This window comes from Chelonia mydas, chromosome 1, assembly GCF_015237465.2.
Source record: "Chelonia mydas isolate rCheMyd1 chromosome 1, rCheMyd1.pri.v2, whole genome shotgun sequence".
NCBI classification, from domain to species: domain Eukaryota; kingdom Metazoa; phylum Chordata; order Testudines; family Cheloniidae; genus Chelonia; species Chelonia mydas.
In genome coordinates, this window is record NC_057849.1 from 233,662,534 (window position 1) to 233,677,073 (window position 14,540).

The 14,540-nt window shown below is 43.6% G+C and overlaps 1 protein-coding gene across 30 annotated transcripts in view; it reads right to left on the bottom strand.

Moving 5' to 3' along the window:
* The window catches only part of PLEKHA5 (pleckstrin homology domain containing A5), a 261,450-nt gene that overhangs the window by 97,930 nt on the left and 148,980 nt on the right, over window positions 1–14,540 (bottom strand). For all 30 annotated transcript variants that reach the window (XR_005227918.2, XR_006288348.1, XR_005227919.2 and 27 more), the window contains one exon: window positions 11,806–11,910. Coding sequence is in view for 26 of the 30 variants with exons in the window: in XM_037916034.2 (XP_037771962.1) it covers window positions 11,806–11,910 (105 nt within the window). In the remaining 4 variants the exon portion in view is untranslated. The remainder of the gene's footprint in view (window positions 1–11,805; window positions 11,911–14,540) is intronic.

Sequence of the window (14,540 nt, forward strand, 5' to 3'; positions counted from 1 at the left end):
GCCTCAGCCACAATGGTGCTACCATGATAGCCCTCGCCCACTCTTATCTCAGTCTGAGCAAAGTCTTGATGATTAGAGGAACAGGCAGGTAAGCATAGAGCAGGACGTGGGGCCAAGATTCTAGTGAGGAATCTCCCGAGGAATTGTGGCCATATGCTCTTCTGGAGCAGAAGAGATGACATTTTACATTGCTTGAAGTTGTGAAGAAGTCTACCTTGAGGAGGCCTCAGATCTGGCAGGTGCTGTGGAAAATGGAGCCATTCAGCTTCCCGTGCATGGTCCTGATGGACGGTCCTTGCTCAGGAAGTCTGCAACTGGGTTCTGAAGACCTGGCTGGTAAATCATGGAGATTTCTGTGTGATGTAAAAAGCATCAGTCCCACAGCCTTAGCAATTCTGTGCTTAAGGACTGGGATCTTGCTCCCACTTATCAGTTTTTGTACTGTACAGCTACAAATTACCCTGTTGTCTCACATTACCCTTAGAGTGTGCCCCTCGGTATCACAGAGGAAGTGCTAACACACAGACAACCCTTAGTTTCAGGATGTTAATGTGAAGCACTCTCTCTTGTGAGGACCATCTGTCTTGTGCTGTGGCACCTCATGGATATGCCACCCCCCCAACCTAGGAAAGAAGCGTCCATAATGAGCTGTTTCTAAAGTGGTGGATGTGAAAATGGAGTTCCCATAAAGACCTTTAGTGGGTCTTTCCACCACTTGAAAGAGTCTACTACTTACATAGGCATGGTGATTTGTTTGGAAAGACTGCCTGTTTAGGGTGTACGTAGTCCTTAGCCATGCCTGAAGACACCTGAAGTGCATGTATGCAGTGTAACAAACAAGGAGACCAAAACGTAGCCCAGCCGTTGCAGGCAGGTTCTTGCAGTTATTGGGGACCGTGCTGTAAAGATCAGTCCAGACATAGTGAAGAATCTGTCATTGGGCAGGTAAGCCCAAGCCGCTAGGGCAGGGGTGGGCAAACTTTTTGTCCCGAGGGCCACATCGGAGTGCGAAACTGTATGGAGGGCCTGATAGAGAAGGCTGTGCCTCCCTAACGGCCTGGCCCCTGCCCCCATCCGACCCCTCACACTTCCTGCCCGCTGATTGCCCCCCCTCAGAACCCCCACCCATCCAACCCCCCCCGCTCCTTGTTCCCTGACTGCCCCCTCCTGAGACCTCCGCCTCTAACTGCCCCCCGGGACCCCACCCCCATCCAACCCACCCTGCGCCCCGTCCCCTGACCGCCCCAGAACCTCTGCCCCATCCAACCGCCCCCTACTCCCTGTCCCCGACTGCCCCCCGAGACCCTCTACCCCTTATCCAATCCCCTGGCCCCCTTACCATGCCGCTCAGAGCAGCATTTCTGGCCGCCCCGCCGGAGCCAGACACGCTGCTGCACGTAGAACAACGCTTCCTCAGCTCTCGTCCCCTAACGCCCCTACTCTACTTGCGCTATATTGATGACATCTTCATCATCTGGACCCATGGAAAAGAAGCCCTTGAGGAATTCCACCATGATTTCAACAATTTCCATCCCACCATCAACCTCAGCCTGGTCCAGTCCACACAAGAGATCCACTTCCTGGACACTACAGTGCTAATAAACGATGGTCACATAAACACCACCCTATACTGGAAACCTACTGACCGCTATGCCTACCTACATGCCTCCAGCTTTCACCCTGACCACACCACACGATCCATCGTCTATAGCCAAGTTCTGCGATACAACCGCATTTGCTCCAACCCCTCAGACAGAGACAAACACCTACAAGATCTCTATCAAGCATTCTTACAACAACAATATCCACCTGCGGAAGTGAAGAAACAGATTGATAGAGCCAGAAGAGTTCCCAGAAGTCACCTACTACAGGACAGGCCTAACAAAGAAAATAACAGAACGCCACTAGCCGTCACCTTCAGCTCCCAACTAAAACCCCTCCAACGCATTATTAAGGATCTACAACCTACTCTGAAGGATGACCCAACACTCTCACAAATCTTGGGAGACAGGCCAGTCCTTGCCTACAGACAGCCCCCCAACCTGAAGCAAATACTCACCAGCAACCACACACCACACAACAGAACCACTAACCCAGGAACCTATCCTTGCAACAAAGCCCATTGCCAACTGTGCCCACATATCTATTCAGGGGACACCATCACAAGGCCTAATAACATCAGCCACACTATCAGAGGCTCGTTCACCTGCACATCCACCAATGTGATATATGCCATCATGTGCCAGCAATACTCCTCTGCCATGTACATTGGTCAAACTGGACAGTCTCTACGTAAAAGAATAAATGGACACAAATCAGATGTCAAGAATTATAACATTCATAAACCAGTCGGAGAACACTTCAATCTCTCTGGTCACGTGATTACAGACATGAAAGTTGCGATATTACAACAAAAAAACTTCAAATCCAGACTCCAGCGAGAAACTGTTGAATTGGAATTCATTTGCAAATTGGATACAATTAACTTAGGCTTGAATAGAGACTGGGAGTGGCTAAGTCATTATGCAAGGTAACTTATTTCCCCTTGTTTTTTCCTCCCCCCCGCAGACGTTCTTGTTAAACCCTGGATTTGTGCTGAAAATGGCCCAGCTTGATTATCATACACATTGTAAGGAGAGTGGTCACTTTAGATAAGCTATTACCAGCAGGAGAGTGGGTTTGTGTGGAGGGGGCGGGGGGGTGAGAAAACCTGGATTTGTGCTGGAAATGGCCCAACTTGATTATCATACACATTGTAAGGAGAGTGATCACTTTAGATAAGCTATTACCAGCAGGAGAGTGGGGTGGGGGGAGGTGTGTTACATGCTTTGTGTGTATAAAAAGATCTTCTACACTTTCTACAGTATGCATCCGATGAAGTGAGCTGTAGCTCACGAAAGCTTATGCTCAAATAAATTGGTTAGTCTCTAAGGTGCCACAAGTACTCCTTTTCTATTTGCAAATTAGCAGCACATAGCCCAAAATGTGAAGTTACAGAGCATCAAAGGAAGACATCTGACATCCAAAAAAGTCATCACAATAGCACAACAATAGTCTGATGATTCTGATTACCAGCTATCTTAAGCAGCGCTGCTTAGCACTCATTTTTCTTAGGGAGTAGCTGATTCTAAAAGAATGCTTCTTAAAAAACATAACTATCTTGACAGCCAAGAGAAAACAATCACAGCAGCAAATACTGGCAAAGACATTCAGCCCTCTAAGATGACTTTCCTAGTATTAACATACATTCAGTGTCTTGAATTTAAAATTGTCTAAATCTTCAGACAATAATCAAAAATGTTTGTGTAAAACAATCTAATGATAGAATGTTATTGATCAAGAGGTTTTTGCCTCAGGTTCACACACTCATGAGAAGTCCTTCTATATCTCAGCACAAAACTGTCCATTATCCAGAATAGGACCAGAAGTTGCCTGATGAATGAAAAGCAATGAACTTTTGTTATACAAAGGGATATTATATGTAGATCTTAAAAAAAAAAAAAAAAATTTTAAATGCTGCTTGTAAAATGATGGTACTAAACAAGATCCACAGGCTCTGCATCATGCAAATGTAACCCATATGCTTTATTTGCAGCATATAACTTCGTTCCTCCACCTAAGTGGAAGAGAAACGGTGGGGAGGAGACATGGATCTTAGTTGGATACTCTCTCTCAGCACATGTGCAGACAGCAGGGCAGGGAAACTCAGTTAAAGACTCAGAAACTTTCAGAATAAGGTGGTAGTTACCAGACATGTTCAGTCGATGCTCTGGGCTGTATATAAAGTTTTCATTGTGGACAACCCATCTGGCAGGTTATATCCTAGTCGTGCTCTGAGAGCAGAGCCAGAGAGCAAAAGGGAGTAGGGATTTTAATAAAGGAGTTAAGAACAACCCTGTGGACTCAACAGTTGATGGATGCAGAAGCAAGAATTGGTTTGCTGTGAGGGCTAGGTCCCAATACCTGTACTTTGGATGCAAGTGAGTGCAACTTCAGCTTTACTGGCTAAGGAAGCCCTCCATTAGGATAATGTTTGATCCACCACAGTATGTTTTATGGACCTAGAGGGACAGGTGGGGGAAGTATGTGTTATGTGTCGCAGCTACAGAGCCTGTAGAACATATATTTAGCTATCAGCTAACTGCTTTAAACTGGGATTCTGTTTCAGAAAGAGAATGGGGGCACTACTTAGTGAGGTGAGGATTTGTGAATTCTTGCCTGATTTAGCTGGGCTTATAGGGAGAAGACTGTGCTCTAGAGAGAGGAAATGGATATTTTATATGTGATCCCAATCCCTGTCACACTTTGGATACAGGGTACAGACTTCTGTTTCACCAGCAACTGAGAGGACCAGTCAGCTATTAACACAACAGCTGGAATGATACTAGCTGTGGAGATCCCCAGACTGTTTGTTTGCCTACTGGGTTCTGAAGTGTTTGACAGGACAGAGATGTTGACACTTCTCAAGCTCTTTCCAGCAGTTGACAAGAACGTCTGAGGAACAATGGGGGGGAATAAACGTGGGGAAATAGTTTTACTTTGTGTAATGACCCATCCACTCCCAGTCTCTATTCAAGCCTAAGTTAATTGTATCCAGTTTGCAAATTAATTCCAATTCAGCAGTCTCTCTAAAAGTTGCAATTCTTCAACAAAAAAACTTCAAAAACGGACTTCAATGAGAGACTGCTGAATTGGAATTAATTTGCAAACTGGATACAATTAACTTAGGCTTGAATAGAGACTGGGAGTGAATGGGTCATTACACAAAGTAGAACTATTTCCCCATGTTTATTCCCCATCTTCTCCCCCCCACCCCCCCGTTCCTCAGACGTTCTTGTCAACTGCTGGAAATGGCCCACCTTGATTATCACTACAAAAGGTTCTTCACCCCACCCCCCCACCCCCGGTAATAGCTCACATTAAGTGATCACGCTCGTTACAGTGTGTATGGTAACACCCATTGTTTCATGTTCTCTGTGTATATAAATCTCTCCACTGTATTTTCCACTGAATGCATCCAATGAAGTGAGCTGTAGCTCATGCTCAAATAAATAAAATAAAGCTTATGTTCAAATAAATTTGTTAGTCTCTAAGGTGCCACAAGTACTTCTTTTCCTTTTGCGAATACAGACTAACACGACTGTTACTCTGAAACTTTTCAAGCTCTGAAGATTCAGATTTCAAGGCCAAAATGGACCATTGTGATCATCTCATTCGACATCCTGTGTAACAAAGGCCATAGAACTTCCCTAAAATAATTCCTAGAGAACACCTTTAAGTCCTGGTCTAGACTACGAGTTTATGTCAAATGTAGCAGTGTTAGATCGATTTAACCCTGCACCCATCCATACGACGAAGCCATTTTTGTCGACTTAAAGGGCTCTTAAAATCGATTTCTATACTCCTCCCCGATGAGGGGTTTAGCGCTGAAATCGACATCACTGGGTCGAATTTGGGGTAGTATGGATGCAATTCGACAGTATTGGCCTCCGGGAGCTATCCCAGTGTGCTCCATTGTGACCACTCTGGACAGCGCTTTCAACTCAGATGCACTAGCCAGGTACACAGGAAAAGCACCGGGGAACTTTTGAATTTTATTTCCTGTTTGGCCAGCGTGTGTGACCATGCAGAGCTCTATCAGCAGAGGTGACCATGCAGTCCCAGAATCGCAAAAGAGCTCCAGCATGGACCGAATGGGAGGTATTGGATCTGATCGCTGTATAGGGAGACAAATCCGTGCTATCAGAACTCCATTCCAAAAGACGAAATGCCAAAATATTTGAAAAAAATCTCCAAGGGCATGAAGGACAGAGGCTATAACAGGGACCCGCAGCAGTGCCACGTGAAAATTAAGGAGCTCAGGCAAGGCTACCAAAAAACTGAACAGGCAAACAGCCGTTCTGGGTCAGAACCCCAGACATGCCGCTTTTATGATGAGCTGCATGCAATTCTAGGTGCTGCTCCTACCACTACCCCACCCCTGTATGTGGACTCCTGCAAGGTGGGGGAGTCTCCCGCAACAGGGATGAGGATTTTGGGGACGAGGACGATGATGATGCGGAAGATGAAACCGTTCTCCCCGACAGCCAGGAACTGTTTCTCACCCTGGATCCAATACCCTCCCAACCCTCCCAAGGCAGGCTCCCGGACCTTGAAGGCGGAGAAGGCACCTCTGGTGAGTGTACCTTTGTAAATATAATACATGGTTTAAAAGCAAGCACGTTTAATGATTAATTTTCCCTGAAGACTTGGGATGCATTTGCAGTCAGTACAGCTACTGGAAAAGTCTGTTAACTTGTCTGGGGATGGAGCAGAAATCCTCCAGGGACATCTCAACGAAGCTCTCCTGGATGTACTCCCAAAGCCTTTGTAAAAGGTTTCTGGAGAGGGCAGCCTTATTCCGTCCTCCATGGTAGGACACTTTACCACGCCAGGCCAGTAGCACGTAGTCTGGAATCATTGCATAACAAAGCATGGCAGCGTATGGTCCCGGTGTTTGCTGGCATTCAAGCAACATCCGTTCTTTATCTCTCTGTGTTATACTCAGGAGAGCGATATAATTCATGGTCACTTGGTTGAAATAGGGGAATTTTATTAAGGGGACATTCAGGTGGCCATTCCTGCTGGGCTGTTTGCCTGTGGCTGAAAAGAAATCATCCCCGCTTTTAGCCATGCTTGGAGGGAGGGGTGGGGGACGTTCACGCTGAGCTGTTCACGTTTGGCTGGCAAGGATCTTCCCTGATACTAGTCACGCGGTGGGAGGAGGGGTGAAGTGATCCTCCAAGAGAATCTGGGGGGGGGGGGGGGGGCTTAGTTGGGTTTGTGCTGCACGTTAACCAGAAAACTGCAGCCCCTCCTTTTAAATGGGCCAACCCAATGGGTGCTTGGTATGGGAAAGGAGGGTGCTGCTGTTTGAAACCATTCACCATGAAAGAGTCTACCCACTAAATGTGTCTTTTTAAATACTACTCTACCGTTTTTTTCTCCCGCAGCTGCAAATGTTTCAACACTCCCCCTATCATCTCCATCCCAGAAGCTAGCGCAGATATGAAGGCGAAAAAAATGCACTCGCGATGAAATGTTCTCTGAGCTCATGCAGTCCTCCCGCACTGAAAGAGCTCAGCAGAATGCATGGAGGCAGACAATTGTAGAGTCCAGGAAAGCAAAAAATGAACGTGAGGAGAGGTGGCAGGTGCAAGATGATAGGCGGCAGCAGTCTGATGAGAGGAGGCAATGCTGAGGCTACTCGAAGAGCAAACTGATATGCTCTGGCGTATGGTTGAGCTGCAGGAAAGGCAGCATGAGCAGAGACTGCTGCTTCAGCCGCTGGGTAACCACCCACCCTCCTCCCCAAGTTCCATAGCCTCCTCACCCAGATGCCCACAAATGCAGGGGGAGGGCCTCCGGGCAATCAAACCACTCCACCCCAGAGGACTGCCCAAGCAACAGAAGGCTGGCATTCAGTAAGTTTTGAAGTGCAGTGTGGTCTTGTCCTCCCCTCCTCCGCCACCCCACCTGGTACTTCCCTCCTCCCCCACCCCTCCTGGGCTACCTTGGCGGTTATCCCCCTATCTGTGTGACGAATTAATAAAGAATGCATGAATTTGAAACAACGACGACTTTATTGCCCCTGCAAGTGGTGATCGAAGAGGGGAGGGTGGTTGGCTTGCTGGGAAGTAGAGTGAACCAAGGGGGCGGGTTTTCATCAAGGAGAAACAAACAGAACACTCACACCGTAGTCTGACCAGTCATGAAATTGGTTTTCAAAGCTTCTCTGATGCGCAGCGCACCCTGCTGTGCTCTTCTAACCACCCTTATGTCTGGCTGTGCATAATCAGCAGCCAGGCGATTTTCCTCAACCTCCCTGCCCATAAACATCTCCCCCTTACTCTCACAGATATTGTGGTGCTCACAGCAAGCAGTAATAACAATGGGAATATTGGTTTCGCTGATGTCTAACCAAGTAAACTGCGCCAGCGCGCTTCTAAACATCCAAATGCACACTCTACCACCGTTCTGCACTTGCTCAGCCTATCGTTTAACAACTCCTTACTACTGTCCAGGGTGCCTGTGTATGGCTTCATGAGCCATGGCATTAAGGGGTAGGCTGGGTCCCCAAGAATAACTATAGGCATCTCCAATGGTCTGGAAAGTACATCCCCTCCTGCAGCTGTTCAAACAGACCAGAGTTCCTGAAGATGTGAGCATCATGTACCTTTCCCGGCCATCCCACGTTGATGTTGGTGAAACGTCCACTGCGATCCACCAGAGCTTGCAGCACCATTGAAAAGTACCCCTTTCGGTTTATGTACTGGTGCTCGTACTGCCTTGGTGCTCCAGTCCCAAGATAGGGATATGCGTTCCGTCTATCGCCCCACCACAGTTAGGGAACCCCATTGCAGCAAAGCCATCCACTATGACCTGCACGTTTCCCAGAATCACTCCCCTTGACAGCAGCAGCTCAGTGATTGCGTTGGCTACTTGGATCACAATAGCCCCCACAATAGATTTGCCCACTCCAAATTGATTCCCGACTGACCAGTAGCTGTCTGGAATTGCAAGCTTCCAGAGGACTATTGCCATTTGCTTGTGAACTGTGAGGGCTGCTCTCATCTTGGTATTCGTGCGCTTCAGGGCAAGGGAAAGCAAGTCACAAAGTTCCATGAAAGTGCCCTTATGCTTGTGAAAGTTTCGCAGCCACTGGGAATCATCCCTGACCTGTAACACTATGCAGTCCCACCAGTCTGTGCTTGTTTCCCAGGCCCAGAATCAGTGTTCCACTCCATGAGCCTGCCCCATTGCCACCAGGATGTCCAAATTACCGGGGCCCATACTTTGAGAGAAGTCTGTGTCCATGTCCTCATCAATCTCATCTCCATGCTGCCATCGGCTCCTCGCCTGGTTTTGCAGGTTCTGGTTCTGAACATACTGCAGGATAACGCACGAGGTGTTTACACTGCTCATAACTGCCGTGGTGATCTGAGCGGGCTCCATGCTTGCTGTGGTATGGAGTCTGCAGAGAGCAGAGTTGCAGCGGAAGCAGTGGATGACGATGGTTAGCAGGCCTACTGCACTGTCTGCTGCCAGCAGCACCAGGACACAACAGTGGCGGTGTTGGTGAGCTGAACTGAGCGGGCTGCACACTTGCCGTGGTATGCCATCTGTAGGAGAGCGGGAAAGCAGAGTTGCAGCAGAAGCAATGGCTGATGACCTGCGAGGTGGATTCAGGAGAGCAGAGTTGCAGCGCAAGTGGGAGCCCATGACAGCCAACATGGAGAAATTTGCTATTGAGACAAGAGCAGGAGAGCAGAGTTGCAGTGGAAGCGGTGGTTCGATGATGACTGTTAGCAGTCCTACTGCACCGTCTGCTGAAAGTAGTATGGCATCCGCATGGAAAAAAAAGCGCGAAATGATTGTCTGCCATTGCTTTCACGGAGGGAGGGAAGACTGACGACATGTACCCAAAACCACCCGCGACAATGTTTTTTCCCCATCAGGCATTGGGAGCTTAACCCAGAATTCCAATGGACGGTGGAGACTGCGGAAACTGTGGGATAGCTACCCACAGTGCAACGGTCTGAAAGTCGATGCTAGCCACGGTACTGTGGATGCACTCCGCCAACTTAATGCGCTTAGTGGACACACACACAATCGACTGTATAAAATTGCTTCCTAAAGAAACAGACTTCTATAAATTCGACCTAATTTTGTAGCATAGACATATCCTTAGAAAAAACATCCAATCTTGATTTAAAATTTATCAGAATACCCCATGGGTAAATTGTTCCAATGGTTAATTCCTCTCATTATTAAAATTTTTTACATCTTACAGGTGACACACTACATACTATGGTCGCACTAGAAAGATGAGAAATCATCTTTGAGAGAAAATCAGAGGGGAATGTGTTTTGATGTATGCAATGAAGTTAGAAAATGTTATATTTCAACCTTATATTTGAATGTTTGTAACAAACAAAAGGGGAATCTATAAGGAACACCAGTAGATTTATTGTCTAACAACATTTGTTTTGACGTTATTCATAGCATTTACAATATTTTAGACTATTTACAGTGTGCTGTGTCCATTAAATGTTTAACTAACAAAACATATGTTGTACTCTGAAATTGACTGGGAACTGTTAACATCCACTTATCAGGGTTTTACATACAATAGCCCCGAGGTTTAACTCTGTGTAATGATTTTTGAGAAGTCATGGAAAGACAGAACTGTGGTCTGCCTGGAGCTAAGGCAGGTGCAGGAAGAAGGGGTGTGTAATATTGCTTGAGCTCTACTGCCTACACTAGCTAGAGAAATAAATCATGTGTGTTAATGGGTTAAAGTGCAGCAGAAAAAGAGATGTTTTTCTCTGCCATCCTTCCTAATTGAAACTGAAATTTGAAAATCCAAATGGCTTTTTTTCCTTCTTACCCACCACTAACAGTAAGAATTTTGCTGGCCAAATTATGTTATTGCTACCTGTACAAAATTGTGTTCTTTATGGATTTAAATTAGGATAACTGATCATCTCATTTATTAGAATTCATTAAACAACTCTGTTCTTGGTGCAAAGTAGTAGTATTTTCTTACAAATCATTTTTATTTCTTAGTATAGAATGTATTCATTGGTTTGAACATTTTGTATGGGGGTTAGGCTATTAATTCCACCACAATGTTTTTTTCAGTACAATTTCTTTTTCCCGAACTAATGTGTTAACTGGACATAAATTAAGAAGTGAAACTACTCCAGAAATTCAAAAGCAGCTTCTTTTCAAGCCATAAAGTAACCAAAGAGGAAAGCCCACATAACCCAACCTTATGGTCCTTTAGCTGGCAAAGGCTGGATAAAAGCATGGACCGAGAGAAGAATCTAAATATGGAGGAGGAAACCCACTGCCACCCCAAGTGAAGATCAGCCAGTGCTTAATGTAGTTAAATGATCAATGTTTTTAATTCTCTACCTAAAAAAGACAGAGGAAAAACTATTTCAGGTCATCTGTTTGCAACACAGTCAACTGGACTATGCTTGGCAATTGTGGGTCCAATACATACATACATACCCCCCCCCCCCCAAACCCCATGCCTCTATTTTCACCTAAAAACACCAGTTTGTTTTCCAGTAGCACCCACGACATGCTAGAAAAAGAGGTGTTCTTGCCCTAAGATCCAATAGTCCTGAACTGCTGATTGCAAGAAAGTACAACCAGTAAGGAGATTTTCAAAAGCAGAAATGGCAAAAAGCCATTGACTTTCAGTGGGATTTGGGTGCCTAATTGCTATTTATACTTTTAAAAATCTTCCCCTTAATGTACATTAGTGACTAAAAAAAAATCACAGTTCAAACACACGCTCCCAGTATATATATATATACTACCAATGTTCAAGCCAAAAAATATCCCCCAATAGCCATCCCAGAATAATAAATAGCAAAACATTTGGCCACTCACTCTTGTCCCATTTTCCCACCAGTTATGATTTATTAACTTAGTCTTCCATTCCCAATATGTATTTGCCAGACACCCATCCCCCAAATCCTTCAGATGTAACAGGTCCCTGAATTTACAACATTGTACCTTTCTCTTCTTATGCTTCCCAAAGAAATACAACAAGTAAACCACTATTCTGTACTTCCTGGCTGCCTTTATTCATTTTTCATTGTGTATTTTATTTAGTAGGTGATATAAGTTAATGAAAGGCAACACACATGCACCAGAAGATATTGTCATCTTCGCTCCAATGTTTCTAGCATTAGGTTTCACAAACTATTGTCCTGCATACAATAACAAACAAGGAAAAAATATGAATACCTGCTTGTAAAGCCACCCCCGTCTGATGACTGGTGCGTTAGGATTCCTCTTTATTGAGTTTGATCTCTTTCCAAAATTATGAACCTTCTTTGAAGAGCGTGACGTCTAAATGGAATGAACATGTTAGAAAATGCACCATCAGTGTCTGTTAAGTCTAAGAAATTGTCATACATTTCTTCCCTCAGATTTTTGTTCTCTATGCATGTTTCCCCTTGAGAATTGCAGGATATTACTTTGTTCCTTTTTAGACAAATAAGTATGGTAATTGCCAAGCTGTTTCTGCTGGTTCCAGAATTTCTCTAAATTTTTTGCAGTGAGAAAGAGAAATCCCAGAGCATAACAGGATCAAAACATTTTAAATAGAGATTTAATAGAATTTTTTAAAAACAAAAATACAGCTGACTTTATTCTAAGACAGGGCTTGAAGAGCACTTACAAGACAATACAAGTACTAGCAAGAGAACTAAAACTATGATAGATGGCAAAGCAACACCTTGGTGAGAAAAGCCCAGCTTTCTTCTGTTCCCAGCAAAACCCCAATAACTGGGAAAGAGGTCAGATTGCTACAAGGATGCAATCTCTGGCTTCTGATTGAACCTTTCATATCCTCCTCCGGTGAAATAGCTTTTATTCTGTCTGTTCTCCCCTCACAATCTTCCCATTCATTTTCTCTTGGCTGCTACAAAAGGCAGAAGATCTTCACTACTCTACATCTTGCTCCAACAGATGTTTTGGTTCTCCTTCCCTTGTAACTCCAGCATCCATTTCTCATGATGCTTATAGCTTTTTTTCAAGCTGCTACAGAATGAAATTAAAGTGATTCCTGACAGTTTAGAAGAGCAGTTGTGAAACTAACCAGAGTCCTATTTTTTTCCACTCTTCTTCTGCCTCATAAAGCAGTAAGTAGCAGCAGAGGCACTGGAGGGGTTCACTGTGTCTTGAATACTGCTCTGCATTGGTTTACATTTAGTTTTTATTTGGAAAGTTACTGTTGCAAACAAAGGATAGAATCCTATTTTTTATATTAAAAGCTTAAATTCCGCAGAAATTAATGGCTTAGAGGCTGGCGTACTGACAAGGAAAAGGGCAGGGGACTAGGAAACAAGAATCCTAGGTTCTGTTCCTGGCTCTGCTACAGATTTACTGCTTTACTTTGGACAAGTCATGTAACTTCTGCACCTCAGTTTAATCTAACACTGATGAGATAAAATTCCCCTTTAAGGTAGTGAAGTAAGGCCTTAACTGGTGTTTGTTAAGCTACTCAGATGAAAGGTCCTTATAAATGTGAAAAATACTATTATTGCTTCTCGTATCTACAAACTTGTATTCCAAAAATTATTGCCTGGATATGGGGTTGCTTTGTGGAGGTGCTTTCTAAATTTGGATTTATACACTTAGCTGTAGTCTATAAAACCTCTAAATTAGAGAAACAATTCCACAAGTTATGAGGGAACGACAAATCTGAAAAGTGTACAAAGACATGATACAGCCAACACAAATGCTGAACATGGACAATTATGGCTTTGCACTCAAACAAACAACTGGCTATCTTAGTAACCCATGCGTAGGACAGCTCTTTGATTGCATAAATTAAGCAGTGGGAGCATGGTCACCATTTAGCTGTTATAGAACAACAGAGCATAGAGGTGTACCTCAGATTAAGAACCAACACAATAATAGATAAAATTTCATTGGGAATTGATTTTCAGAAGAACAAAGACTTTAGTGTGCCCACTGTGTAACTGTTGAATTTCGACTCTGCCTGTAACAGAGCATTTTCAATATATATATATATATATAGCAGACAATATTAAGACACCAGCACCAGCAACAGAGGAGATGAGGGTGAAAAAGAAAAAAGGATTTTTAATTTTAATACAAAATTCAAAAGGAAGACTATATTATATATTTTTCTGAAATTCTAGTTTGTATTCTCTTGAAAGCATGCTAATAATGTATTTCTCTACTAAGTTTGCAAAGCATAGATTATTAATAAAAGTACATTCTGACACTACAAAATTTTTAAACAGCCTTGTTGAAATGAACAGGACATTTAGATTAGATTTCAAAGGGATTTTTCATAATATAGTAGCACATGTAACACTGCATAATCTATTTTACCTTAATAATAATACGCAGCTTTTGTGAACAATATTATTCTGTGAACAACAGCATAAGGTCTTACAATAAAAAAAGGTTTACAGTCCAAAATCTTTATTAAAGTGTTGACTTAAGCTCACAAGATGAAAAGCAAGGGTGAAGAGGCTGTTTTAAATTCATTTGGAAGTAAGGCAGCTGAACAAAATTTGGTTTAGAAAAAAAGCTAAAGCAATTTAAAATACACACACAATTCAAAACAAAAGTCAAAACTGCTCTAAAACTCAACACTTTGGTTTGGGAAACTCAGTCCACGTTCAGGAGAAGTCAGTATATGTTGCTCGGAAGATTTATTTTATAAGAAGCAGAGGAAAGAATGCGGAAGAAAAGACTATTCAGACAGAATAAATTGAAGATCTGCTCTGACAACTATTCATTAAGATTCCAAAACTTGGAAGTTGTTGTGACAAATTTAATTCAAATTATTATGTTTAAGTTTTAATTTTTTTTTAAATAGATTTTCATAATTTCATAATTTTTCATAATTGTTTTCACAGACATTTCCCTATGTCCCACTAAAGAGCTGATTACTAAAAATGGGTGCAATTTTTCACCAAAATAAGTTATTTTTGGCTAAA